Source organism: Schistocerca nitens, chromosome 6 (assembly GCF_023898315.1).
Source record: "Schistocerca nitens isolate TAMUIC-IGC-003100 chromosome 6, iqSchNite1.1, whole genome shotgun sequence".
Taxonomy (NCBI): Eukaryota; Metazoa; Arthropoda; class Insecta; order Orthoptera; family Acrididae; genus Schistocerca; species Schistocerca nitens.
The window spans coordinates 227,486,344-227,513,988 of record NC_064619.1 but is presented as its reverse complement, the minus strand read 5'-3'; the positions used below and the strand labels follow the sequence as shown (position 1 = coordinate 227,513,988).

At 45.3% G+C, this 27,645-nt stretch overlaps 1 protein-coding gene and 1 non-coding gene across 2 annotated transcripts in view; both read right to left on the bottom strand.

The window, feature by feature from the left end:
- LOC126262228 (ubiquitin carboxyl-terminal hydrolase 14) overlaps positions 1 to 27,645 on the bottom strand; it is a 122,477-nt gene that overhangs the window by 73,635 nt on the left and 21,197 nt on the right. The window contains exon 4 of the mRNA XM_049958681.1: positions 26,436 to 26,550. Coding sequence (XP_049814638.1) covers positions 26,436 to 26,550 — 115 coding nt within the window. The remainder of the gene's footprint in view (positions 1 to 26,435; positions 26,551 to 27,645) is intronic.
- Trnas-uga (transfer RNA serine (anticodon UGA)) lies at positions 5,952 to 6,026 on the bottom strand. The gene has a single exon. It is a non-coding gene; the product is annotated as a tRNA-Ser (tRNA).

Sequence of the window (27,645 nt, the reverse complement as noted above, 5' to 3'; positions counted from 1 at the left end):
CAATAAATGTGTGGATCATCTACAATCAAATACCAAAAATTAACCTGAAGGGTACAGTGTTCATTATTGAGCTGGTAAACAAACTCATGAATGGGAAACAACAGTGCAGGACAGGAGCAAGAAAACCAATTGAACAAAGAAGTGCCAATAGGTCTGAACAAACGGAAAAAGCAAAAGAAATGTCAAATTGGAATGTGCAACATAACATTTGTGAGAAACGCAAAACGTTATCTGCAGAAAACGGGCATGAAAAGTACCAAAAATCTACTCAAAGTGTGATTTCAATCTTTTGAGACAAGTAAATGAAATGAATGAACAAATATTAGAAACAGGTCATGTTTCTGGGTGGAAATGCAATGTTTTGTATAAAAAACAGTAATCTGAAAATGTTAGAACTTGGAGTAATGACCTGATTCAAAAGTGTAAATGACATACAAATGAATGGAGAAAATAAATAAGTTCTTATATTAACCACATTGTGGATTTTAAATGTTAATCTCATTAGGGGTCAAATGATCCCTTCCCACTGCTCTAGCTGTACCACATTTTCTGCTGTTCCAGTGTTAATAATAATAATATATCCTTCTAATACCGAGGCTGAAGAGAAGCATGAAAGGAAATTGTTTTGCCATCACTGATGAGATAAAAACAGAGGCACTGAAAGAGCTGAATGTCATAACAAAAAGTGGGCTCCAGAAGAGCTTCCAAGATTGGAAAAAGAATTGGCACAAGATTATTATATCTGAGGTGCATAACTTTGAAGGGGACGAAGTTGTTGTTGATAAAGAAATATACTTTAAGAAAAACAAAAATTCCTGTAACTTTCTGATCACACCTCGTATACATCTGCTCAATGTGCGATTTCCATCTTTAGAAATAAAGAAGTGAAATAAATGAACAAATGTTAGGAACTTTAGAAACAGGTCATATTTCTGGTGGAAATGCAAAATTTTGTATCCAAAACAGTAATCTAAAGTGTTAGAACTTGAGGTAAGCCCTGATTCAAATGTGAGCACGACATAAAAAAAATCCTAAATTTTTGTTGTTGATAAACACAAATACCATTAGGAAATATAAAAAAATGCTATGAAAGTGCCATAAAACTGTAGGATCCCTAAGAGATTTGTCAAAATGTTTGGTTATCAACTTTACAGAATATTCTTATTGTGTGCTCCTGTAAAATAAATGCTTGTTTGACATTAGTTGCATTGCCATAGAACAGCATTGAATGAAAGTGTTAAAAGCATGACAGCAGACCCATCTGCTTAGTGGAGATCTTTTGGTTCTGGTACCTTATCCAAGTGCTGGTGTCACTTTAATTTACTATCCATCTGGATGCCTAGGAACTTCAAACTTCATCCAGTGTGTGTTCATTGACCCATATTTCCGAACATTGTTTGGAACTGCACGAGTCTTTGTAACATTAAGGGTCAAGATTTTGCTATAAGCCAGTTGTACGCCTGTTCCATTATTGTCTTGAACTGCATCCTGTATGGATGTCTTTGAGACCTTTATCACTTCAGTAGTGCTGTCAACAAACATCACACTTTTTGAAGAATCTTCCAATGTCCAGGGTTACATTGCCATCTAGCAGTGAATGATAAAACTTCTTGAAATCATCCATACATATTATAATTTGAAGTTCCCCAAAGCATTTTTCTGCCTGTACCTGATCTCAGGAACTAATATAGGGATTTTGATAAGGTTTTCATTATTAGACAGGCTGATTCACAAGGAATGTTTGTATGTATAATTTATAAATATCTGGTGAAAATTGACGTCTCCTGCTGCAGTGAAAACGAACCACTGCCATATAGCAGTGAACAGCAGATAGGCATAATGGAGCCTGACTGCACTGGGAGGTCAGTGCATGCTTCACTACCTAGACACCAGTGCAAACACATGTTCAAAAGAGATCTCCTCCCCCTCGTACTCCTACTCAATGAACATGAATGATGCTGGTGATCAGACAGGATGCTTACCTATGTGTCTCCTGTCAAGGTCATATCTAGACATATGGATTCATGAGGTTGTCTCCAAACCCGTACAACCCCATTCAATCAACAAGATGTGATGCAGGATGTAACAGATATTAAGCTGATGAGAACAAAAATGCAGGAAAATGTCTAACAAAATGTTGCTTGTACCAGACTGTGCTGGAGTTGGTTGGCCAGCTAGCTGCTTTTGCTTGCATTGAACTCTGTTGAGGTGGGCGGACTGAGCAGTGTGTTAGTTCACAACATTACCATGAGATGTCACTCCAAATCCCAATTAAATGTCTACAGTTAACATTCATATCCCCTGAAAACTTTCCTAGAATGCACTGCTTAAACCGTATAAGTTACATGAAAGTGAAGAAATTCTGTTACCTAATATACACTCCTGGAAATGGAAAAAAGAACACATTGACACCGGTGTGTCAGACCCACCATACTTGCTCCGGACACTGCGAGAGGGCTGTACAAGCAATGATCACACGCACGGCACAGCGGACACACCAGGAACCGCGGTGTTGGCCGTCGAATGGCGCTAGCTGCGCAGCATTTGTGCACCGCCGCCGTCAGTGTCAGCCAGTTTGCCGTGGCATACGGAGCTCCATCGCAGTCTTTAACACTGGTAGCATGCCGCGACAGCGTGGACGTGAACCGTATGTGCAGTTGACGGACTTTGAGCGAGGGCGTATAGTGGGCATGCGGGAGGCCGGGTGGACGTACCGCCAAATTGCTCAACACGTGGGGCGTGAGGTCTCCACAGTACATCGATGTTGTCGCCAGTGGTCGGCGGAAGGTGCACGTGACCGTCGACCTGGGACCGGACCACAGCGACGCACGGATGCACGCCAAGACCGTAGGATCCTACGCAGTGCCGTAGGGGACCGCACCGCCACTTCCCAGCAAATTAGGGACACTGTTGCTCCTGGGGTATCGGCGAGGACCATTCGCAACCGTCTCCATGAAGCTGGGCTACGGTCCCGCACACCGTTACGCCGTCTTCCGCTCACGCCCCAACATCGTGCAGCCTGCCTCCAGTGGTGTCGCGACAGGCGTGAATGGAGGGACGAATGGAGACGTGTCGTCTTCAGCGATGAGAGTCGCTTCTGCCTTGGTGCCAATGATGGTCGTATGCGTGTTTGGCGCCGTGCAGGTGAGCGCCACAATCAGGACTGCATACGACCGAGGCACACAGGGCCAACACCCGGCATCATGGTGTGGGGAGCGATCTCCTACACTGGCCGTACACCACTGGTGATCGTCGAGGGGACACTGAATAGTGCACGGTACATCCAAACCGTCATCGAACCCATCGTTCTACCATTCCTAGACCGGCAAGGGAACTTGCTGTTCCAACAGGACAATGCACGTCCGCATGTATCCCGTGCCACCCAACGTGCTCTAGAAGGTGTAAGTCAACTACCCTGGCCAGCAAGATCTCCGGATCTGTCCCCCATTGAGCATGTTTGGGACTGGATGAAGCGTCGTCTCACGCGGTCTGCACGTCCAGCACGAACGCTGGTCCATCTGAGGCGCCAGGTGGAAATGGCATGGCAAGCCGTTCCACAGGACTACATCCAGCATCTCTACGATCGTCTCCATGGGAGAATAGCAGCCTGCATTGCTGCGAAACGTGGATATACACTGTACTAGTGCCGACATTGTGCATGCTCTGTTGCCTGTGTCTATGTGCCTGTGGTTCTGTCAGTGTGATCATGTGATGTATCTGACCCCAGGAATGTGTCAATAAAGTTTCCCCTTCCTGGGACAATGAATTCACGGTGTTCTTATTTCAATTTCCAGGAGTGGACTTCTCTGAATTTCAATAACAACTCTACACACTGACCCATAAATAAAGTTATAGCTATGCCAGACAATTTGTCTTGCCACAGATATTTAGCACTACCCTTGAAGACCTGAGGTGTGTCACTAATGGGTCTGTAATTTGAGTTCACTTACTTATCTCGAGTTTTACAAAGGACCGTTACTACCATATAATTCAATTTTGCTGGAAACACACCTTCACTCAACTGATTATGTAGATAACTCAAGAGGAGCTCTACCAAGTCAGTACAAGATTTCAGTAGTTTGCCGAAAACACTATCATAGCCAAAAAAGTTACCGTTTTTCAGTGACCTCATGATTTCTGTGATATTTTTTACGGTTGATTTAGCAAAACTGGCATCTGCTGGTGGAGTATGTATTGTCTAAGTATGTCTAATGGATTTGTTTTTTCTCCCTTTGTGATTTGGTTACTATTGAGAAGAATTCAAGGAAATTAGTGGCCAACGATTTGAATTTGGTATCATCTGCCTTGGACACACTTTAATAGTCGAGTGCATTAAAGTGCCTGCTTCCAGGACCCATGGAGGTGCACCAGCCCCAGCTCGAATCCACCTTGCAGAGTGATAGTGGGAGTCAGTGTGCTAACCAGTCTGGATGTCAGTTTTTCACACCCATCCTGAGGAAATTACTGGCCTGGTTACCAAGTCCTGTCTCAGATACTTTATATACACTGAAGAGCCAAAAAAACTGGTACACCTGCCTAATATCATGAAGGGTCCCCACAAGCATGGAGAAGTGCCGCAACACAACGTGGCATGCACTCGACTAGTGCCTGAAGTAGTGTTGGAAGGAACTGACACCATGAATCCGGCAAGGCTGTCCATAAATCCGTAAGAGTACGAGGGAGAGGAGATCTCTTTTGAACAGCACGTTGCAAGGCATCCCAGATATGCTCAATAATGTTCATGTCTGGGGAGTTTGGTGGCCAGCGGAAGTGTTGAAACTAAGAAGATTGTTCCTGGAGCCAATCTGTAGGAATTCTGGACATGTGGGGTGTTGCATTGTACTGCTGGAGTTGCCCAAGTCCGTTGGAAAGCACAATGAACATGAATGATGCTGGTGATCAGACAGGATGCTTACCTATGTGTCTCCTGTCAAGGTCATATCTAGACATATGGATTCATGAGGTTGTCTCCAAACCCGTACAACCCCATTCAATCAAACCCGTACACCTCCATCCGCTTGATACAATTTGAAATGAAACTCACCCAATCAGGCAACATGTTTCCAGTCATCAACAGTTCAATGCTGGTGTTGACGGGCGCAGGCGAAGTGCAAAGCTTTGTGTCATGCAGTCATCAAGGGTACACAAGTGGGCCTCCAGAAGCCCATATTGGTGATGCTTCACTGAATGATTCACACACTGACGCTTGTTGAATGACCCAGCGTTGAAATCTGCAGCAATTTGCAGAAGGGGTGCACTTCTGTCACATTAAATGACTGTTGGTCCCGTTCTTTCAGGATCTTTCTCCCGCCACAGTGATGTAGGAGATTTGATGTTTTACCGGATTCCTGATATTCACGGTACACTTGTGAAATGGTCATATGGGAGAATCCCCACTTCATCACTACCTCGGAGATGCTGTGTCCCATCGCTCGTGTGCCAATAACACTAAGTTCAAATGCACTTAAATCTTGATAACCTGCCACTGTAGCAGCAGTAACCGATCTAACAACTGCGCCAGGCACTTGTTGTCTTATACAGCTGCTGCTGACTATGGCACTGTATTCTGCCTCTTTACATATCTCTGTATTTGAATACACGTCTATACCAGATTCTTTGGCACTTCAGTGTATGTCGTCACATGTGACCAACACATTAAACACAGATTGTGCTGAGTGAGGAGAGGGAGGGATGATGGGGAGGGGGGAGGGGAGGATGATCTGGCATTAGCTTTAGAAGGCCATTGGGACTGGCAAATTCATCATAACATGATGGCCTACATATAGGGTATGGTTGGTTCTCTGCATAAGAGGGTAAGTACCATACCAGCCCCAACCCAACATTGGCTGGATACAGCACACCAGTAAACAATGTTACAGTTACTAGAATGAAATTTTCACTCTACAGCGGAGTGTGCGCCAATATGAAACTTCCTGGCAGATTAAAACTGTGTGCCGGACCGAGACTCGAACTCGGGACCTTTGCCTTTCACGGGCAAGTGCTCTACCAACTGAGCTACCCAAGCACGACTCACACCCCGTCCTCACAGCCTTACTTCTGCCAGTACCTCGTCTCCTACCTTCCAAACTTTACAGAAGCTCTCCTGCGGCGGCGGCGTTGACGATACACACGTCGACGAGGCATAGTGCTTCAATGCTGTTGCAGATTGAGCTCACAGCGGAATGATTCCGCTGGCGTGCACTGCCCGCTTATATAGGGAGCGAACGACCTTGGTTACGTAACGGAGATGATAAGGGACTTTCGCCGACCGCGACGTCATCACTTACAAGACCTGGCCTTGTGGAATAGATGCTAAGTCCCAGTCTAGACCTAGTTATGTATATAGTAATATCCCTTTTACTTTGTATACTCGCTCTTGTCGTAAGTGAGTAATGATGAAAAAATACATGTATGGATGAAAGGACTTGGTGTACTTGCTGAAAATGTAACTCTAACTGGTGATTTAACTTTGTACTATAATTATGAATAAAGTGTGATCTGTAGCGTCAGCCATTAACCGGACAAGGGTACATCTCGAACCGGGGGGGCTCAAGGATGCAACAGATTGAAAAAATTGACAAAGCATTGTGCCGCACTGCCCGCTGGGCAGGTAGTTTGGAAGGTAGGAGACGAGGTACTGGCAGAAGTAAAGCTGTGAGGACGGGGCGTGAGTCATGCTTGGGTAGCTCAGTTGGTAGAGCACTTGCCCGCGCAAGGCGAAGGTCCCGAGTTCGAGTCTTGGTCCGGCACACAGTTTTAATCTGCCAGGAAGTTTCAATGTTACAGTTACTGTGATCACAGGTTTTAATACCATTTGCGTTACCAAGTCTATTCACTTCATGAGGAATAATCTTCCAAATTGCTACTGCTTTTTTCTTGGAATTTTGAATTGTTGTTCACAGTATATGATTTTTGCCATTTTGATGACACAACTGAGAATTTTGCACCAATATAGTGTGAAAGCATCTGTCTCACAATTTTCCTCTTCGTTACACTTATCATATCAGTAGCACTTTCTACTCCCAATTCTATTCTGGACATCTATATTCATCAAGTCTCTGCTGGACGTAACTTCCTTGCTGAAATTAAGTGCATTGTAAAGTTCAGCGACAGTCGAGTAATATCAATCACTAGGTTCGGTATTTATGCAGCCTGACAGAACAATGCTTGACAGGACACTGTTGTTCCCCCGGAAAGGGCTTTATTTCAAACTTGTTCCAAAGTTCCAACAATAAAATTTACATCTTTATGAATGTATAAGGGGGTCTCTAGTCCAAATGAAACCATACTCCCTGTTCATGGTCAAAAACCTATTGTCTGAAACTTCAAATACTACAATTCAACAGTTTTGAGGGTCATCAGTAACTGTCTAATGCATTTCTTATGATGTGTGGGTACTAAAGCTCTCAGATGCTACATGCAGTGTGCTCCAAGTGGTTTTGGAGAGAAAATTGTAAGTGATTTCATGCACATGAGCAGATAGGAAATTAGAAGTCACTTCAGGAAAAGCCACACGTACCTCGGCAAGCCCGATACAGCTTGAAATCAAGCATGTTTAATCCAACCATTTGATATGCTATCTTGTTATTACAAATACATAATAATGACTGCACCACAAACATACATAAATATATCAAATTTTGCACTTGGTAAGGGATTTCATACACTTATTACAGACATATTGTCTCTCATCATGACCATTGTAGGATACTTGTTTTCAGATAAGATTCACATTAATTAATGGTGCATCAGGATTTGATGATATCATAATTTAATTAACATTCTTGATTAGAGGAAAATGTTTTGTTTAGTTTTAATTTCCATAATTCAAAAGTTGTTAATTACTTAACAAAAATTTCAAGATGCCAACTTTTTATACTTTGCAATGTTTCGAAGTTCAGTTCTGATAATACAGAAGCCCAAAATTTTCTGAATCTGGTGATGTCTTTAGATTTCCCGTATTTTGATTTTTAAAAGAAACATTTGAAGTTTAAACTTTGCTAATTAAATTATAAATGGCAGCTCTCTGAGAAACTGGGGAAGTTTTGTGGAACACGAAGGTATGGTATCATATGATATCAAAAAGTAGTGACCTGTTTTTCTATAGAACACGTGGTTACAAACTATTTGCTGCATGAAATAATAGGTTCTAAAAATCCAACCTGGAAACCCTTGTATGTTCTGTCTTTCGTATTATTAATTAATGCAGCATTTTCTTATAATTTATTAAAAACCATTAAGTGACCCATTGCTGCCACAGGGTGAGAATGTAACCAGATGGACATGACCCAGGAGTGATGAGTTGAACATTGAATTAATGAGAGCACAGACCATGTTAATAGTAATGGTGAAAGTCTGTGCAAATACTGTAAAGTGAAATGTGCAGTGATACTATCAGAACGGTTGAAGACTAAATTAATGTAATGACAACAGCTGGCAAGCAAGCATTTCTCTCTCTCTCTCTCTCTCTCTCTCTCTTTTTTTTGGGTGCAAAACTACAGTGGTCATTAGCGCCCAGACTAAATTACTAAATTATGAATGCACTGCGAGGCACAATGTTAAAACAGCAACTAAAAAGGACAACACTATAAAAGGCACATTAGCAGGCAAGGACTTAAAAGAAAACAGCATAATCAAATGTCCTTAGACAAGTTTGTCAAGTGGATAAAACAAAGAACGCGAGCAGCTGCTCCTGGGTCATCCGCAAATTTCATCCAGAGTACATGGCAGGCCAACATTAATGCGCAGTGTATTACAATTCGGACAGGACGTTAAAATGTGGCGTACCATCAGCAATGGCCCACATGAGCAGAACGGAGCTGGCGCAGCCGTCAGCAGATGGCAGTGGCTGAACCGGCAGTGTCCAACCCGTAACTGGGCCAAAACGACCTCCTCCCGCCGAAAAGGGCGTGAAGAGGTCGTCCAAACTGTGGAGAGAGGTTTAAAGGCCCGAAGCTTGTTTTCAGTAAGTGTAGACCAATCGGCATGCCACAGCGATAAAATGTGCCGACAAATGACCCTACTAAAATCAGATGAAGGCACCCAACAAGAAGCTGTCCCGAGGCTGGAGGACCACAGCCTTGGCCGCGGCATCTGCAGCTTCGTTCCCAGGGATACCGACATGGCCAGGAACCCACATAAAGGTAACCGGAGAACCGTCATCTGCCAGCTGCTGAAGAGAGCGTTGGATCCAGTGCACGAAAGGGTGAACCAGATATGGATCACTGAGGCTCTGGATGGTGATCGGGGAATCACAGCAGATGACATAAGCAGAATGTCGGTGGTGGCGGATGTAAAGAACAGCCTGATAGAGGGCAAATAGCTCAGCTGTGAAGACCGAACAATGGCCATGGAGCCGGTATTTGAAACTGTGCGCCCCGACAATAAAAGAACACCCGACACCGTCATTTGTCTTAGAGCCATCTGTATAAATGAAGATCGTAATAATGAACTTCGAACGAAGTTCGACAAATCGCGAGCGGTATACCGAAGCTGGGTAACCTCCTTTAGCAGCGAGCTGAAGTCAAGGTGAACGTGAACCTGAGCCTGGCGCCAATGTGGCGTTGGGCTCTTGCCCACTCTAAAGGTTGCAGGGAGTGGAAAATCAAGTTGCTGAAGGAGGTGATGAAAGCAAACTCCAGGGGGTAGCAGGGCAGACACATACAGCCCGTATTGACAGTCAAGAGAGTCGTCCAAAAAGGAACGATAAGACGGGTGGTTGGGCATTGACAATAGCCGACAGGTATACCGACAAAGCAGTATATCGCGCCGGTAGGTTAATGGCAATTCACCGACTTCAGCATGAAGACTGTCGACGGGACTAGTATAGAACGCTCCGATCGCAAGACGTAACCCCCGATGTTGTATAGAGTTGAGGCGGCGTAAGATGGACAGCCGTGCAGACGAGTATACAAAGCTCCTATAACCCAGCTTTGAGCGGACGATCGACCGATATAGGCGAAGTAGGACAGTTTGATCCGCTCCCTATGACATACCATTGAGAACACAGAGGACATTTAGAAAACAGGCACAACGGGCAGCCAAATATGACACAAGTGGACACCAGCTAAGTTTCCTGTCAAATGTAAGACCTAAAAATTTTGTTGTCTCCATGAATGGGAGAGCAACTGGACCGAGACGTAAGGACGGTGGGAGAAACTCTTTGTGGCGCCAGAAGTTAATACAGACCGTCTTCTCGGTATAAAAACGGAAGCCACTGGCAACACTCTAGGAGTAAAGACGATCAAGACAATGCTGAAGACAGCGCTCCAGGAAACATGTACGCTGCGCGCTGCAGTAGATGGTAAAATCGACCACGAAAAGGGAGCCTGATACATCAGCTGGGAGGCAATCCATTACTGGATTGATCACTATGACGAAGAGAGCGACGCTCAAAACTGAGCCCTGTGACACCCCATTCTCCTGGTGAAAGGCGACAGACAGGACAGAACCCACACGTACCCTGAACTTTCGATCCATTAAAAATGCACAAATAAAAAGAGGGAGGCAACCATGAAGGCCCCATGCAGGCATGGTGCGGAGAATGCCCGCCCTCCAACAGGTGTCGTAAGCCTTCTCCAAATCAAAGAACACAGCCACTGTCTGGCGCTTCCGCAAGAAGTTATTCATAATGAAGGTCGACACGGTAACCAGATGGTCAACAGCAGAGCGACGCCTACGAAATACACATTGTACATTGGTAAGTAGGTGTCGAGATTCGAGCAGCCAAACCAAACGAGAGTTAACCATTTGTTCCATCACCTTACAGACACAGCTGGTAAGGGAAATGGGTCGGTAACTTGAAGGCAAGTGCTTGTCCTTCCCTGCTTTAGGAATAGGGACAACAATAGATTCACACCAGCATGTGGGAACATGACCCTCAATCCAGATGCAATTATAAGTACGAAGAAGAAAACCTGCAAGAGAAAGGTTCTTCAGCATCTGAATATGAATAGAATCAGGCCCCGGAGTGGAGGACTGTGACCGGGCAAGTGCACTTTCGAGTTCCCGCATGGTGAATGAGGCATTATGACTTTCACGATTCGAGGAGCGGAAGTTAGGTGGCCTTGCTTCCTCTGCCTGTTTTCGGAGGAGGAAGGCAGGGTGGTAATGAGCGGAGCCCGAAACCTCTGCGAAAAATCGGCTGAAGGCATTGGAGACATCCTCAGGGGCCACAAGGATGTCATTTGCAACCGTCAAGCCAGAAACTGGTGAGTGGACCTTAGTACCAGATAGCCGGCGAAGGCTACCCCAGACAACAGTAGAAGGAGTAAAACTGTTGAAGGAGCTTGTGAAAGCAGCCCAGCTGGCTTTCTTGGTTTTTTTAATAACACGACGACACTGCGCACGTAATCGTTTATAATTAATACAATTCGCCATCATAGGGTGGTGTCTGAAGGTGCGTAAAGCATGTCGACATGCACTAATAGCGTCTCTACATGCTGCGGTCCACCAGGGGACCGGTACACGACGTGGAGAAGAGGTAATATGAGGGATGGAATGTTCAGCAGCAGTGAGAATGACTTCCGTGAGGTATGTGACCTAACTATCACAGCTTGCGAAGTTTTGATACTGAAACGTCGCCCTGGAAGAGAAGAGCCCCCAGTCTAGTTTGGAGATGTTCCAACTAGTTGAGCATGGAGATGGGGTATTATGCAGGAGATGGATAACACAAGGGAAGTGGTCGCTCGAATACGTATCACAAAGAGCGTACCACTCAAACCGACGTGCAAGTTGGGTAGGACATCTAGAGAGGTCTAAATGGGAATAGGTGTGAGTTGTGTCCGAAAGAAACGTAGGGGTGCCAGTATTAAGACAGACAAGACTGAGGTGGTTGAAAAGGTCTGCTTAACAAGGAGCCTATGGGGCAGGATGCTGGAGAGCCCCAAAGGTGATGGTGGGCATTGAAGTCTCCAGTCAACAAAAATGGTGCAGGTAGCTGAGCAATAATTTGCATCATGTCTGCCCTAGTAACGGCAGACGACGATGGAGTGTAAACAGTACAAATGGAAAATGTGAAAGTGGGGAGAGCAATTCGGACGGCAACTGCCTGCAGATCGGTGTGCAATGTGAAGGGATCGTAGCAGATATCATTCCGGACCAACAACATAGCCCCTCCATGAGCCGGAATACCTGCCACAGGGGGTAGGTCAAAACGCACAAAGGTATAGTGTGCCAAGTCAATACGATTGCATGGGCGTAGCTTCGTTTCCTGGAGAGCTACTAAGAGAGGACAGTGTAAGCGTAGCAGCAACTTTAAGTCCTCTCGGTTGGAGCGAATGCCGCGAATATTCCAATGAAGAAGTGCCATCGTGAGATGGAAAAGAAAAAGGAGAAGCAAGAAGGGGTCACCCCCGAAGGCCGCTGAGGGCCTGGATTCGAGCGAGCACTGCTGCCGCTATCAATAGGCGGAGAGGCATCGTCCATTTTTTCAACAGGTTCGTCGGCCACCATGTTAAGATGGTCGGGAGGGGGAGCTTCCTCCGCCGGTGAATGGCCAGATGTTTGGCTATCAGCAGCGCAGCCAGGTGAAATGGTTGACGGCCTGGGGCGGCAACCGCTGGGTGGCGCAGGAGAAGAAACGCGCCGTGGCGGAGGAGAACTTTTCTTCCTATGAGCCTTCTTGGAAGGTCGTTTAGTCAAAGTATTGGTCGATGGCTGGGAGTTCGGGGTACGTAAGAAGTCTTCACGGGACAGTTCATCCTGAAGGCCCGTGCATCTGACTTCTGGGTCTTAGTCTTGGCAGAATCTGATGAAGGTGCTTGTGTCTTAGGGGTGACGGGAGGAAGAGGAGACATTGACCCGGCGATCTTAGCACTGGCCGAATCAGATCGCATGTCTGCGTCGATTCCTCCCTGGTAGGCTGAGGAGAGGTGAGGACGGTACTGTATTTCTCCGCTGGGAGCAACGTGTGCTTCCTACTAGCAAAAAGCTTGCAAGCAACCGAGGTGGACACTTTCTCTTTGACCCGAGTTTCCTGTATGCAGCATTCACCCTTGTAGATGGGACAGTCGCGAGAGGATGCTGCATGGTCACCCTGACAGTTCATGCAACAAGGAGACGGAGGCAGACAGTCACCCTCATGGGCGTCCCTGCCACAAGTGATGCATTTAGCCACATTAGAACAAGACTGGCAGGTGTGGTTAAAACGCTGACACTGGTAGGTGTCGGGACATAGGGGCGAACAGAAATAACCTCATAGCCCGCTTTGATGCGCGACGGCAGCTGAACACTATCAAAGGCCAAGAAAAGTGTCCGGGTCGATACAAGGTCATTGTCGACCTTTTTCATGACCCTTTGGACAGCCGTCACGCCCTGCTCAGCGAGGAAAGACTGAATCTCGTCAGTCAATCCGTCGAGTGATCTAGTAGATACCACACCACGCGACAAATTCAAAGTGCGGTGAGCCTCCACCCGGACAGTGAATGTGTACAGGAGTGTGGCCCGAAGGAGTTTTTGGGCCTGAAAGGCGCTCTCAGTTTCCAACAAGGTACCATTACGCATCCTGGTACAAGACTTGACAGGTCCAGCTATGGCATCTACGCCCTTCTGAATAACGAAAGGATTGACAGATGAAAAATCCTTTCCGTCCTCCGATCTAGAAACTACGAGGAACTTTGTGGGGCAGGCGGTAGTACTTTTGTCACTGGTGGCTGGTCAAGTTTCCGTTTTTGGGCAGAAGTCGAGAGAGAAGAAGAAGAGAAATCCATTGCGGATGAATCCCCCATGACTGCCAGCGTCTCCAATGGCGCGCTCCTTCCTTGTGGGGACCCTCTCAGAGGGTGCTCCCACCTTAGGTCGGGCAATCACCCCTCCCCGGACCTGGCCTTTACTAGGGGGTACGCACGGGCCCTACTTGTCTACCCAGGGCGGGGAATTACGCTTTACCCCGTCACCGGCTACGCGTGGGAACGTGTGGGTCGGCCTTCAGGCACGCACAGGGAGGAAAGAAGAATAGGAAATAAAAAGGGAGAGAGGGAGAGAAAGGACAGACTGTCTCAAACGCAGAGGCGGAGACCATAGGGTGGACAAGAAGGCAAGGTAAAAAGTAAGGAAGACAGTGAAAGAGGGAAAGGGCAAAGAAAGGAAACAAACAAAGGAAGGAAGAAACTAGAATAAGCGAAAAACCAAAATGACCACAAATGTAAGTCGTTGAACTGTCCGTCTTCGGACGCAGGCGCAAACTACCCCCTTGGGGGGTAGGGACTCCTTTTAGTCGCCTCTTACAACAGGCAGGAATACCTCGGGCCTATTCTTACCCCGGACCCGCAGGGGGCCGACAAGCAATTTAAGAACTGAAACTTAAAAGGTGCATTTATATGTAAGCAAGCAGTGAACAATTATTACGGTGTATGTGTCTAAGACACTTAATGATCAGCACCTGGCACGATCAATATTATATATTTTGTGGATATAAACATCCCATAAATTACAATATCATGCATCCATGTTCCTAATTAATGTGCCTACAATTTCATATTCCAATGCACTTCCAATATTGAGAGTTTAGATTCACAATTTGCAGTGAGTGACAAATCGAAGACAGAGAAGCTTAAAAAAGTAAGGAACGCATAATAAAAATGTTTCAAGCTGGCATGCAGCAAGATGCCTGAGAGGTTAGCCGCTACCCGCTATTTCATCTCAACGAACATGAACAACACTGCAATTCAAAACATGTTTTTTCTCCTTGTGGCTAAAGGTTTGTACATATTTCAAATCAAGGCAGTTAAGATCCCTGGTGTCGGATTAACAAGGAACCACATTCCACTGGTCACTGAAACACGTACGGAGTAGACAGTTCTAAAAGGTTTGGTAACACTGACTGTATCAAGCTCGGGACCCTTTAGTTTGTCAAAAATGAACTCTGCAGTTGCTGACAGTGTTCCATGAGATGATAGCCATTTAGCACCATCGGGGGGGGGGGGGGGGGGGGGGGGTGGGGGGGGCAAAATGTTTGTACACCCCACAAATGCGGTTAACACTATCCCCAAGGTAGAATTCTCATTCACAGATTTATTTATTTATTTATTTATTGTTTTCTTTTTTTGTTTGTTTGGGGTTTAAGGGCGCTCAACTACTGAGGTCATTAGTGCCCAGTCACAATTGTTAGAGCACATAGAATCGAGTAAAACTCAAGGGGGGAGGGGGGGAGGGGGGGGGGGAGACACCAGAAAGCTCTTACAAAGATGCAGATAAAATAAGTGAAAGAGTTAGATGTCTTTGGACAAGCCAGTCAAAGTAATGAAACGAAGAACACGAGCAGCTGCTCGAGCGTCATCAGCTAAAATATCCTGTAAAGTAGATGGCAGAGACAGGACAACATGAGATTGACTAAAACGGGGACACGACAATAAAACATGGCGCACTGTTAATGCATGACCACAAGGGCATTGCGGGGCTGGGTCACCGGAGAGCATGTAGCGGTGGCTAAACCGGCAATGCCCAATCCGCAACCTGGTCAGAAGGACCTCTTCTCGCAGAGATGGTCGGGAGGAGGTTGTCCAAGCAGTTGGGAATGGTTTTACTGCCCGGAGCTTGTTTCTTTGAAGGAATGACCAAGTATCCCACCACGACGACACAAGCCCCTTACAAACAACCCCACTAATGTCAGATGACGGGACACAATGGGAGGCTGGCCGAGGCAGGAGGACTGCAGCCTTGGCTGCAGCATCAGCAGCCTCATTCCCAGGCACTCCTACATGGCCGGGAACCCACAGAAAGCTGACAGGAGAGCCATCAGCAGCAGAAGAATGGAGGGACTGCTGGATCCGTTGCACCAAGGGATGGACCGGATATGGAGCTCCACGGCTCTGAAGAGCACTGAGTGAATCAGAGCAGAGTACATACGATGAATGGCGGTGGCGGCGGGCATACTGAACGGCCTGATGGAGAGCAAAAAGCTCGGCCGTAAAGCTGGAACACTGGTCGGGGAGCCGGTATTTAAAGGTGCCGGCCCTGACGACAAAGGCACAGCCGACACCATCGTCAGTTTTGGAGCCACCAGGGTAAATAAAGGTGTGACTGGCAAGTCACACACGAAGTTCAACAAACCGTGAGAAATACACTGCAACCGGAGTACCCTCCTTCGGGAGCGAGCTGAGGTCGAGATAAATATGAACCGGAGCCTGGAGCCACGGTGGTGTCGGGCTCTCACCCTCTCTGAAGGTGGTAGGGAGGGCAAAACCCAATTGTCGAAGCAGGCGACGAAAGCGGACTCCAGGGGGCAGCAGGGCAGACACATACAACCCATACTGACGGTCGAGAGAATTGGCGAAGAAGGACTGATAAGAGGGGTGGTCGGGCATTGACAACAGCCGGCAGGCATACCGACAAAGCAGTACGTCGCGCCGGTAGGTCAATGGTAATTCGGCAGCTTCAGCATAAAGACTCTCGACGGGACTAGTGTAGAATGCTCCGGTCGCAAGACGTAACCCCCAATGGTGGATGGAGTTGAGACAGCGTTAGAGGGATGGCCGAGCAGATGAGTAGACGAGGCTCCCATAATCCAGCTTTGATCGGACTATGGACCGATACAAGCGAAGCAGGACAGTGCGATCCGCTCCCCAAGATGAACCACTAAGAACTCTGAGGACATTAAGGGAACGTGTACAACGGGCAGCCAAATAAGAGACGTGCAGAGATCAACAAAGTTTATTGTCCAGTGTGAGCCCTAGAAACTTAGTTGTTTCCACGAATGGGAGAACAACGGGACCGAGATGTAAGGATGGCGGAAGGAACGCTTTATATCGCCAAAAGTTGATGCAAACCGTCTTCTCTTCAGAGAACCGGAAGCCATTTGCCACACTCCATGAGTAGAGGCTGTCTAGACAACGCTGAAGGCAGCGCTCCAGGAGGCATTTTCTCTGGGCACTGCAGTAGATCACGAAGTCATCGACAAAAAGAGAGCCTGAGACATTAGGTGGAATGCAATCCATAATTGGATTGATCGCTATGGCAAAAAGGGCTACGCTCAAGACGGAGCCCTGAGGCACTCCGTTCTCCTGGAGGAAGACGTCGGACAATACGGAACCCACACGTACCCTAAACTTTCGATGTGTTAAAAAGGAATCAATAAAAAGGGGCAGGCGACCGCGTAGACCCCACCTGTGCATAGTGCGGAGGATACCTCCTCTCCAACACGTATCATAAGCCTTCTCCAAATCGAAGAACACGGCTACCATTTGGCGCTTTCGCAAAAAGTTGTTCATGATGAATGTCGACAAGGTCACAAGGTGGTCAACAGCGGAGCGGCGGCGACGAAAACCGCATTGAACATCGTTAAGTAGCCGTCGAGATTCAAGAATCCAAACTAACCGAACGTTAACTATGCGCTCCATCACCTTACAGGCACAGCTTGTAAGAGAAATGGGGCGGTAACTAGAAGGAAGGTGTCTATCCTTCCCGGGTTTGGGTATAGGAACAACGACGGCATCACGCCAACGCATGGGGACTTGACCTTCGGTCCAGACGCGATTGTAGGTACGAAGAAGGAAGCTTTTGCCTGCCGGAGAAAGATGGGCCAGCATCTGAACGTGAATGGCATCTGGCCCCGGAGCAGAGGACCGGGACAGTGCAAGTGCACGTTCGAGTTCCCGCATAGTAAAGGGGGCATTATAATTTTCCAGATTCAGCGAGTGGAAAGGAAGGTCGCCGAGCCTTTACTGCCTCTTTCCTGGGAAGGAAGGCAGGGTGGTAATGGGCGGAGCTTGAAACCTCCGCGAAAAAGCGGCCGAAGGCGTTGGAGACATCCACAGGATCAACAAGGACCTCATTACCTGAAGTCAGGCCAGGTACCGAGGAGTGGGCCTTAATGCCCGACAGCCTGCGCAGGCCACCCCAGACGACAGAAGAGGGAGTAAAACTGTTAAAGGAGCTGGTGAAAGAGGCCCAACAAGCTTTTTTGCTGTCTTTGATGACTCTACGGCATTGCGCTCGGAGTCGTTTGTATCCAATACAATTCGACAATGTAGGATGGCGGCGAAAGGTGCGTAAAGCACGTTGTCGAGCACGGATAGCATCTCTACAAGCCTCATTCCACCAAGGGACGGAAACACGATGTGAAGAAGAGGTAGTACGAGGAATGGAACGTTCGGCAGCATTGATGATAACAGCCGTGAGGTATTCGACCTGACTGTCACAACTAAGAAAATCGTGGTCCGGAAAGGTCGCCAGGGAGGAGTAAAGTCCCCAGTCAGCTTTCGGTATGTTCCAGCTCCAAGGACGTGGGGATGGGGTGTGGTGCAGGAGACGAACGACACAGGGGAAGTGGTCGCTCGAATAGGTGTCAGAAAGGACATACCACTCGAACCGACGGGCAAGAGTAGTAGAACAGATCGAGAGGTCCAAGTGGGAGTAGGTATGAGTAGAGTCCGAGAGGGAAGTCGGGGCGCCAGTATTGAGGCAGACAAGATTGAGATGGTTGAAGACATCCGCCAAGAGGGAGCCTCTCTGACAGGATGCAGGAGAGCCCCAAAGGGGATGATGGGCATTGAAGTCGCCAAACAATAAAAATGGCGGAGGAAGCTGAACAATCAGGTGCCCGACTAACTGCGGATGACGATGGAGTGTAGACGGTACAAACGGAAAAAGTAAAGGCAGAAAGAGTAATACGGACAGCTATTGCTTGGAGTGGGGTGGTCAATGGGATGGGATGGTAATAGACATCGTCCTGAACGAGCAACATGACCCCCCTATGAGCTGCAATACCGTTCACAGAGGTGGGGTCAGGCCGCTTTGAGGTATAGTGGGTAAAAGCAATACGGTCACTTGGGCGCAACTTGGTTTCCTGGAGACCAAGGACGAGCGGACAGTGCAGGCGGAGGAGCAGTTGTAATTCCTCCCTATTAGATCAAATACCTCTTATGTTCCAATCTAACAAAGCCATCGCTAGTCAGAAAAAAGAGGGAATGAAACGGATGAAGAGCTGGTCACCTCGACGGCCGCGGAGGGCCAGGTTTCGAGGGAACAACGCTACAACAGGCGGGAGGCGGATCCTGTTCCATCGAGTCGTCGCCAGCTGCGGCCGCTTTCCCGGGTTGCGTAGGAGGGGCAGCATCATTCGCCGACGAGAGGCCAGCTGAGCGCCTGGCAGCAGAGCGTCCCGGCGAAACTGAGGACGGCCAGGAGCAGCGACTCACGGATGGAGCGTCAGACGAAACGCGCCGGGGTGGAGAGGGGGATAAAGACTTCCTCTTGGAGGCCTTCTGGGAAGGCCGATGAGGCACGGGGATGGTGGGCTGGACCCGAAGAAGGTCCTCACGCGCGGGGTCCGTTTTGGAACGCCGGACCTCGGAAGCCGGGGTCCGGAACGTTTCCCCGATGGACGCCTGAGAAGAGGATCGCTTCTCAGGCGGCGGTGGGGGAGGAGGAGGGGGAGGTGGAGGGGGAGGGGGGAGGAGGGGGAGGAGGAGGAGGAAGGGTGGCCCCTGGGGCAGATGGGAGGGAGGGATTTGGGAGGCGGAGGCATAGACCCTGGATGGGGTGAGGAGGTGGAGGGGGACAGGAGAGGGGTGAGGATACTGTGGAAGGAGTGGACACGACTGAGGCAAACAAAGTTGTCAACGTCACGGGATGGAGGCGGTCATACTTCTTCCTGGCCTCAGAATAAGAGAGGCGATCCAAAGTCTTTAATTCTTGAATCTTCTTCTCCATCTGATACGCGGGGCAGTCTAAGGATCTAGGCGAGTGGATGCCAGGACAATTGACACACCGAGGTGGTGGGGTGCATGTATGTTCCTCACGAAGAGGACGTCCACAATCGCCACAAAGGGGCTCAGCCTCACACCATGACGACATGTGCCCAAAGCGCAAACACCGAAAGCAGCGCATAGGAGGCGGGACGTAAGGTCGCACGTCGCACCGGTAGCACATCACCTTTACCTTCTCCGGGAGAACGTCCCACTCGAAGGCGAGGATAAAGGCCCCGGTGTCGACGCGACGGTCTTTGGGGCCGCACTGGACTCGCCGGACGAAATGCACGCCTCGGCGCTCCAGGTTGGCCCTGAGCTCCTCATCAGATTGCAGCAGGAGGTCCTGATAAAAAATAACCCCCTGCGTCCTATTCAGTGCCAGATGCGGGACAATGGACATTGGGATGTCCCCTAGTCGGTCGCACGCCTGGAGCGCCGCCGACTGAGTGGCAGAGGTGGTCTTTATAAGAACGGACCCCGAACGCATTTTACTGAGAGCCTCGATTTCCCCGAAGATGTCCTCAATGTGCTGGACAAAGAACATGGGCTTGGAGGTGATGAACGGCCCCCCCATCGGTCCGAGAACAGACTAAATAGCGGGGGAAGTACTTCGCCCCAAGCCGGCGGGCCTGTCCTTCCTCCCAGGGAGTGGCCAAGGGGGAAAGGGCAGGAGAACCAGAACCAGAGACAGTACCTTTCTTTTTAAAAGACTCGGCCGCAGAGCGACCCGATACATGTTGACGTTTCATCTGTGAAACGTCCACGCCGATACCACCCACTCCGACCAGGGGCTCTCCCCACGGGCGCCACCCAGCCTCAGCAAGGGCCACCTGGCAGGATGACCGTTGCCGGGAGTCGTGATGCCCCAAGGAGACGGGCATCTACTCCTTGGCCGACGTGGGGAGGGTGCAGCTCAGGTATCGGCAGTACGATCCCTGTGTTGTCAGGGGGCTACAACCTAGAGGGTACATGACGACCCCACCACAACGGGCTGGCTACCATGCTGGATTTCGGGTGCCATGGAAAGTCCATCATGATCGTAGGTGCAGATGGGGACGCACTATGGGCATAACTTGTGCAACCCATCAGGCGTTTAGGCCCAATTTGAGGAATAGTGGGTGTGGTTACAACGCCATTACAATGCTGAGTGTCAAGGTCTTAGTGCACTGAGGACCAGTGAGACACCACATAAGGTGTCCTTCCCCAAAAGGCTCGTACTTCTGTAGAATTTTGAAAAATGGAGGTCAAACCCCAAGGGGGACCATCACATGGAAGGCCGAAACGGTTGAAACTCCTTTTAGTCGCCTCTTACGACAGGCAGGAATACCTCGGGCCTATTCTTACCCCGGACCCACAGGGGGATCATTCACAGATGTCAGTACATAAGATTTTAGGTATTCCCTTAACATGAATGACATGTGAAATTCATATTTGTTGCAGATGACTGGAAACAGGCCACTGTTCTTCCAGAAAGGGGACAAATGCTGCAACCTGTGCAGCATACCAGCTTACATTTACATCTCCCCCCAGAATTCATAATTTAATAGTCACATAGTTCTTGAAGAATGCGGGGCATAAAAAATTTCATTTTGAGTCTTGAGAAATTTATGTCATTTATAAACATGTGGATCCCTTGCAGTAGGTACTTTTCTCAGTGTGCACTTCGAGATGATGTTATGCAACAAACCTCATTTCTGCTTTCTGTTGTGGCTTTTACTGACAAATGGTTCAAATGGCTCTGAGCACTATGGGACTTAACATCTGAGGTCATCGGTCCCCTAGACTTAGAACTACTTAAACCTAACTAACCTAAGAACATCAAACACACCCATGCCCGAGGCAGGATTCGAACCTGCAACCGTAGTGGTCACGCGGTTCCAGAATGTAGCGCCTAGAACTGCTTGGCAACCCCTGCTACTGTATTCACTACACAATATTAAAAATTACATGACAATATAAACTACAACTAAAAACTATAGCATCAAAATTCAAGTCTTCTGTCCCACTACTTAACCAGTAAATGATGTAATTTCCAGATGTTTAGTGATTATTATTATTATTTCTTTTCTTTCTCAGACGTTATGTCTGGTTAAAAATGGAAAGTGACGCAGATCTTCATCAAGTGTGACTTCCTTTTAACTGTACGGTGTATGTTACATTGCATTTAGGAACTTTCGGGTAACTGAACATGTATCAATAATTACAGATTTATGTAGTTGTATATATACGTTTGGATGTAGCTGTATTGAGTTGATGTACTGTTGGATATTGTGCGGTATGACTCCTGTAGTTGATAGTAATAATTGGTATAATGTCAACTTTATCCTGATGCCACATGTCCTCGACTTCCTCAGCCAGTTGGATGTATTTTTCAATTTTTTCTTCTGTTTTCTTCTGTATATTTGTTGTATTGGGTATGGATATTTCGATTAGTTGTGTTAATTTCTTCTTTTTATTGGTGAGTATGATGTCAGGTTTGTTATGTGGTGGTGTTTTATCTGTTATAATGGTTCTGTTCCAGTATAATTTGTATTCATCATTCTCCAGTACATTTTGTGGTGCATACTTGTATGTGGGAACGTGTTGTTTTATTAGTTTATGTTGTATGGCAACTTGTTGATGTATTATTTTTGCGACATTGTCATGTCTTCTGGGGTATTCCGTGTTTGCTAGTATTGTACATCCTCTTGTGATGTGATCTACTGTTTCTATTTGTTGTTTGCAAAGTCTGCATTTATCTGCTGTGGTATTGGGATCTTTAATAATATGCTTGCTGTAATATCTGGTGTTTATTGTTTGATCCTGTATTGCAATCATGAATCCTTCCGTCTCACTGTATATATTGCCTTTTCTTAGCCATGTGTTGGATGCGTCTAGATCGATGTGTGGCTGTGTTAGATGATACGGGTGCTTGCCATGTAGTGTTTTCTTTTTCCAATTTACTTTCTTCGTATCTGTTGATGTTATGTGATCTAAAGGGTTGTAGAAATGGTTATGAAATTGCAATGGTGTAGCCGATGTATTTATATAAGTGATTGCTTTGTGTATTTTGCTAGTTTCTGTTCGTTCTAGAAAGAACTTTCTTAAATTGTCTACCTGTCAATAATGTAGGTTTTTTATGTCGATAAATCCCCTTCCTCCTTCCTTTCTGCTTAATGTGAATCTTTCTGTTGCTGAATGTATGTGATGTATTCTATACTTGTGGCACTGTGATCGTGTAAGTGTATTGAGTGCTTCTAGGTCTGTGTTACTCCATTGCACTACTCCAAATGAGTAGGTCAATATTGATACAGCATAAGTATTTATAGCTTTTGTCTTGTTTCTTGCTGTCAATTCTGTTTTCAGTATTTTTGTTAGTCTTTGTCTATATTTTTCTTTTAGTTCTTCTTTAATATTTGTATCATCTATTCCTATTTTTTGTCTGTATCCTAGATATTTATGGGCATCTGTTTTTTCCATCACTTCTATGGAGCCGCTGTGGTTATCCAATATGTAATCTTCTTGTTTAGTGTGTTTTCCCTTGACTATGCTATTTTTCTTACATTTGTCTGTTCCAAAAGCCATATTTATATCATTGCTGAATACTTCTGTTATCTTTAGTAATTGGTTGAGTTGTTGATTTGTTGCTACCAGTAGTTTCAGATCATCCATGTATAGCAGATGTGTGATTTTGTGTGGGTATGTTCCAGTAATAATATATCCATAATTTGTATTATTTAGCATGTTGGATAGTGGCTTCAGAGCAAGACAGAACCAGAAAGGACGTAATGAGTCTCCTTGGTATATTCCACACTTAATCTGTATCGGCTGTGATGTGATATTATTTGAATTTGTTTGGATATTAAGTGTGGTTTTCCAATTTCTCATTACTATGTTTAGGAACTGTATCAATTTAGGATCTATTTTGTATATTTCCAATATGTGTAGCAACCATGAGTGGAGTACACTATCAAAAGCTTTTTGGTAATCAATGTATGTGTAGTGCAGCGATCTTTGTTTAGTTTTAGCTTGATATGTCACCTCTGTATCTATTATCAGTTGCTCTTTACATCCTCCTGCTCCTTTGCAACAGCCTTTTTGTTCTTCATTTATAATTTTGTTCTGTGTTGTATGTGTCATTAATTTCTGTGTAATGACTGAAGTTAATATTTTGTATATTGTTGGTAGGCATGTTATAGGGCGGTATTTTGCTGGGTTTGCTGTGTCAGCTTGATCTTTAGGTTTCAGATAAATTATTCCATGTGTAAGTGTATCAGGGAATGTGTATGGGTCTGCAATGTAATTGTTAAATAATTTAGTTAGATGTGAATGTGTTGAGGTGAATTTCTTTAGCCAGAAATTTGCTATTTTATCATTTCCAGCGGCTTTCCAATTGTGCGTAGAATTAATTGCCCGGGTGACTTCATGCTGCAAAATTATCACTTCAGGCATTTGTGGTATCTTCTTGTATATGTCTGTTTCTGCTTGTATCCACCATGCATGCCTGTTATGTTGTACCGGGTTTGACCATATGTTGCTCCAAAAGTGTTCCATGTCTGTTATGTTTGGTGGATTGTCTATTTTAATGTGTGCGTTATCTATTGTCTGGTAAAATTTCTTTTGGTTTGTGTTGAATGTTTGGTTTTGTTTCCTTCTATTTTCACTTTTTTTGTACCTTCCACGTCGTTTGGCCAATGTTTGTAATTTCTGCTTCTTTTCATCTAATTGCTCTATCGCTTCTTGCTGTGAGATTTTACCTAACCTTTTTCGTTTTTTGTCTTATATTTCATTTCTTATAAAATTGTGTTAGCTGTCCGATGTCTTTTCTCAGTTTTTCTATTCTGATCTGTTGCCATGCTGGTTTTGTGGGTTTCTTCTGTGTGTTGGTTGGTTCTGATCTCTGCCTAGTGTGTATATTTAGTGTTGTGAGTGCTCCTACATAAACCAGTAGTTGTAACTCTTCCATAGTTGTATTTTCATTTATTTTGTTGTTTATGATTGTGTTGATAGTTGTTATTGTTGTTTCAACTTGTGGGTTATTTGGTGGTCTATGCAAGAATGGTCTAATGTCTGCATTTGTGTCTTTGTATTCTATATATGTCAACGGAAATTTTTCTTCTATATCTAACATGTGTGTCACTTCATGTTCTATTTGTGCTTGTTCTGGTCGCTGTCTTAAGATTTCATTTTCCTTTGATTGTTTAATTGATGTGTTTTGTTCTTTGTTTCTTTGCTCTGGGATGTTTGAGTCCATTACTGTATTTTCTTCTTCTTCTGATTGCACATTATTTTGTTCCAGTATTTGTTGTACTTGTTGTTTGATGTTTTCTAATTCTGACTGGGGTATCCTGTTATTTTTGATTATTACACGGATCTGATCAGCCAGTCGTCGTTCTGTTAAAAATGTTAATTCTGGGTATCTGGTAATAAATGTTGTGTATACTTGTGATCTGTATCCAGTTGTCTTAGTTCCCAAGTTTGTTGCTTGGTAATAACAGAACATGAGGTGTCGGTTAACTTCATCTGACCATCTCATCCTCTGTCTTTGTTTTCCTTCTATAGTGGTTGCAGGAAGCATATCCTGCAAAACACCTCTATTTGGATTTAAATCATTTGCCGAGTGGCTAGCAGTTTCGTTACCATTGTGGACAGGCATAGGGTTCATGCGTCGTCCCCAACCATGACAGAGCTTGTCCGAGGCTTCATTAGTTCTGTCCTGAACCAACAAATCACACTAAAAGGGGGGTTAGCCTTATTACTGGTTTGTTCTTTTCGTCGCCTTTTACGACTGGCAGAACATACTGGAGGCCTATTCTTTTTCCGGGCCTCCACGGGGTTATTATTATTATTCCCCATTCTATAAAAGCTTTCTATCAATTTTCTATCAAGATAAGTGCTGATAAAGCGTATAAGAAGAATGAGAATGCAGCAAGCTCTATCATTGTGAGTTAAATCAGCACAACAGAGCACGAAAGGTCATTGTCTTCAATTATTCTAATTATAACCAAACTTAAATTAGCTTGATATTTTTCCAGATTGTGTATCAGTATAAAAATACAAATGCAATACATCAAAGTAAGCTTTTAATAAACTAGACAAAAACTGATTAGTACTTTCACATACTTCGTCTTTAAATGATTGCAGGGGTTGATGTGGAGGGTAAAAGAAGTGAGCTCTGAGCGCCACAGGGAGAAAAGAACTGCAGAAGGAGCAAGTACCACTGCCTTCAAGCAAAGCAGTCATCTCATATTTTCTTACTGCACAAAAATTAGTACAAGTATTTTCAATTCTTTGCATCAAGTGTCAACAAAACTGCAAGTAACAAATGAGAGTAAAAAAAAAATTACATACGCGGAATCTCTATCTATCAGTTGAACACAAAAGGAGCACAGTGAAATAAAACACAGCAGTCATCAATAGCTGCTACAATTTAGTACTGTTTCCCCGAGTTGTTACATTGTTAACTTTTTAGTGAAGGAAGATGAAAAACACTCCATTTCAGAATACGCTGTTGATGTGGCACGAAAAATGGGCAGACAGTGTAATCTACTTTACTAAGTTAATTTTATGATGCAATTTGAACACTGCCATGCCAAAAGTTTTACAAATCTGTAGATTCTATTCAATTATGAGGAAGAAGTTTTCATTCACAGTCTTGGCGTAAAAGTACATGAGATATAAGCACAAGCAATTCTGAATCAACACTTCTCTTTCATGCAAAACCAATCAACTGTTTCCAAAATTTAAACAGAGCCATTTAACACAGACCTCCCTTGAAGTCCCTCAGTGCCTCTCGTAGCTCAGGGACAGTCTTGAGGCACTGCACTGTTGCATTCATATAACAAGTATTGCCAAGATTAGTCAGACCTGCAGGCAAGTCGAGCTGAAATGAAAGAGAATGTCAATCTGTATCAATATAAATGCCTATAAAACATGAAATTAAAAAGTATTAAACAATGGTTAATTCACTAATGGAGTTTTCAATCACCCGTTACATCACAACAACAAATATTTTTAACATAAATTATAAATTAATTCTTATGAATGAAAATGCAGACTGTGGCTGTTCTACAGTCACCATTAGTACAAAACTGTTCTACCAAGTAATGCTAGATGAACTCTTCAATATAATAAATTTATTATGGCTATCAAAATTAAAACAACATTTACCTAACAGCAGTATTTAAAATAAGAAGCCCTGGACAAGAAACACTTACTTATTATGCACAGAACTAAGAACTACCACAACTGCATGCTGAACATAATTATATGACTAAAGGGTAGTTTCTTCTGTTTCATTTCCCTTCAGAGTACAGTGTAGAGATGAAACTGAATCAATTAGTTATGTATTCTTCCAGTCTGATAAAATACTAACCACAGGCAGTGTTAGTGCCTTTGGGTAGAAAGAAAAAGTTACATGTCTTTAACTGAGCACAGTTATACTGTTATTAGCCCCCCTCCCCCCAACCACTCCAGCATAAAAGCCACTCAAGGTTAGATATTTTTCACAGCAACGTAGACTGTACCATTTACCTTTGAATGAAGTTCTTCGTCACAATATTTTTAACATTGGAGCTTAATGTTCCGTTTCATTTTTTCATAGCCTGGCTACAGAACACATTTAACACCATTTTATTTTTTTGGGGTCATGCACACCAAATATTCTCCCATGTTGCACCTTTCTTTTATTTCTGGCTTTTGATGACAAACTCATGTTCGGTCTACAATAAATACCAAACAAAACAAAAATTTCATTTTCACTTCTACTATAAACAATAAATATTGTCTATGCACATCTTTTTCTGCTCAGTTTAAATTGTTTGGTAAACAAGAAGCCCAATGTGTAAGCCATTTTATCATTTGTAGAGCTTTCAGAACCAATTCACAATTGATGGCGGCTACATAGGCATAAGCCATCCTCTTGAGACAGTGATCCACATATTAGAGACTTGAAAGGTTGCCTCCATTCCTCAAATGT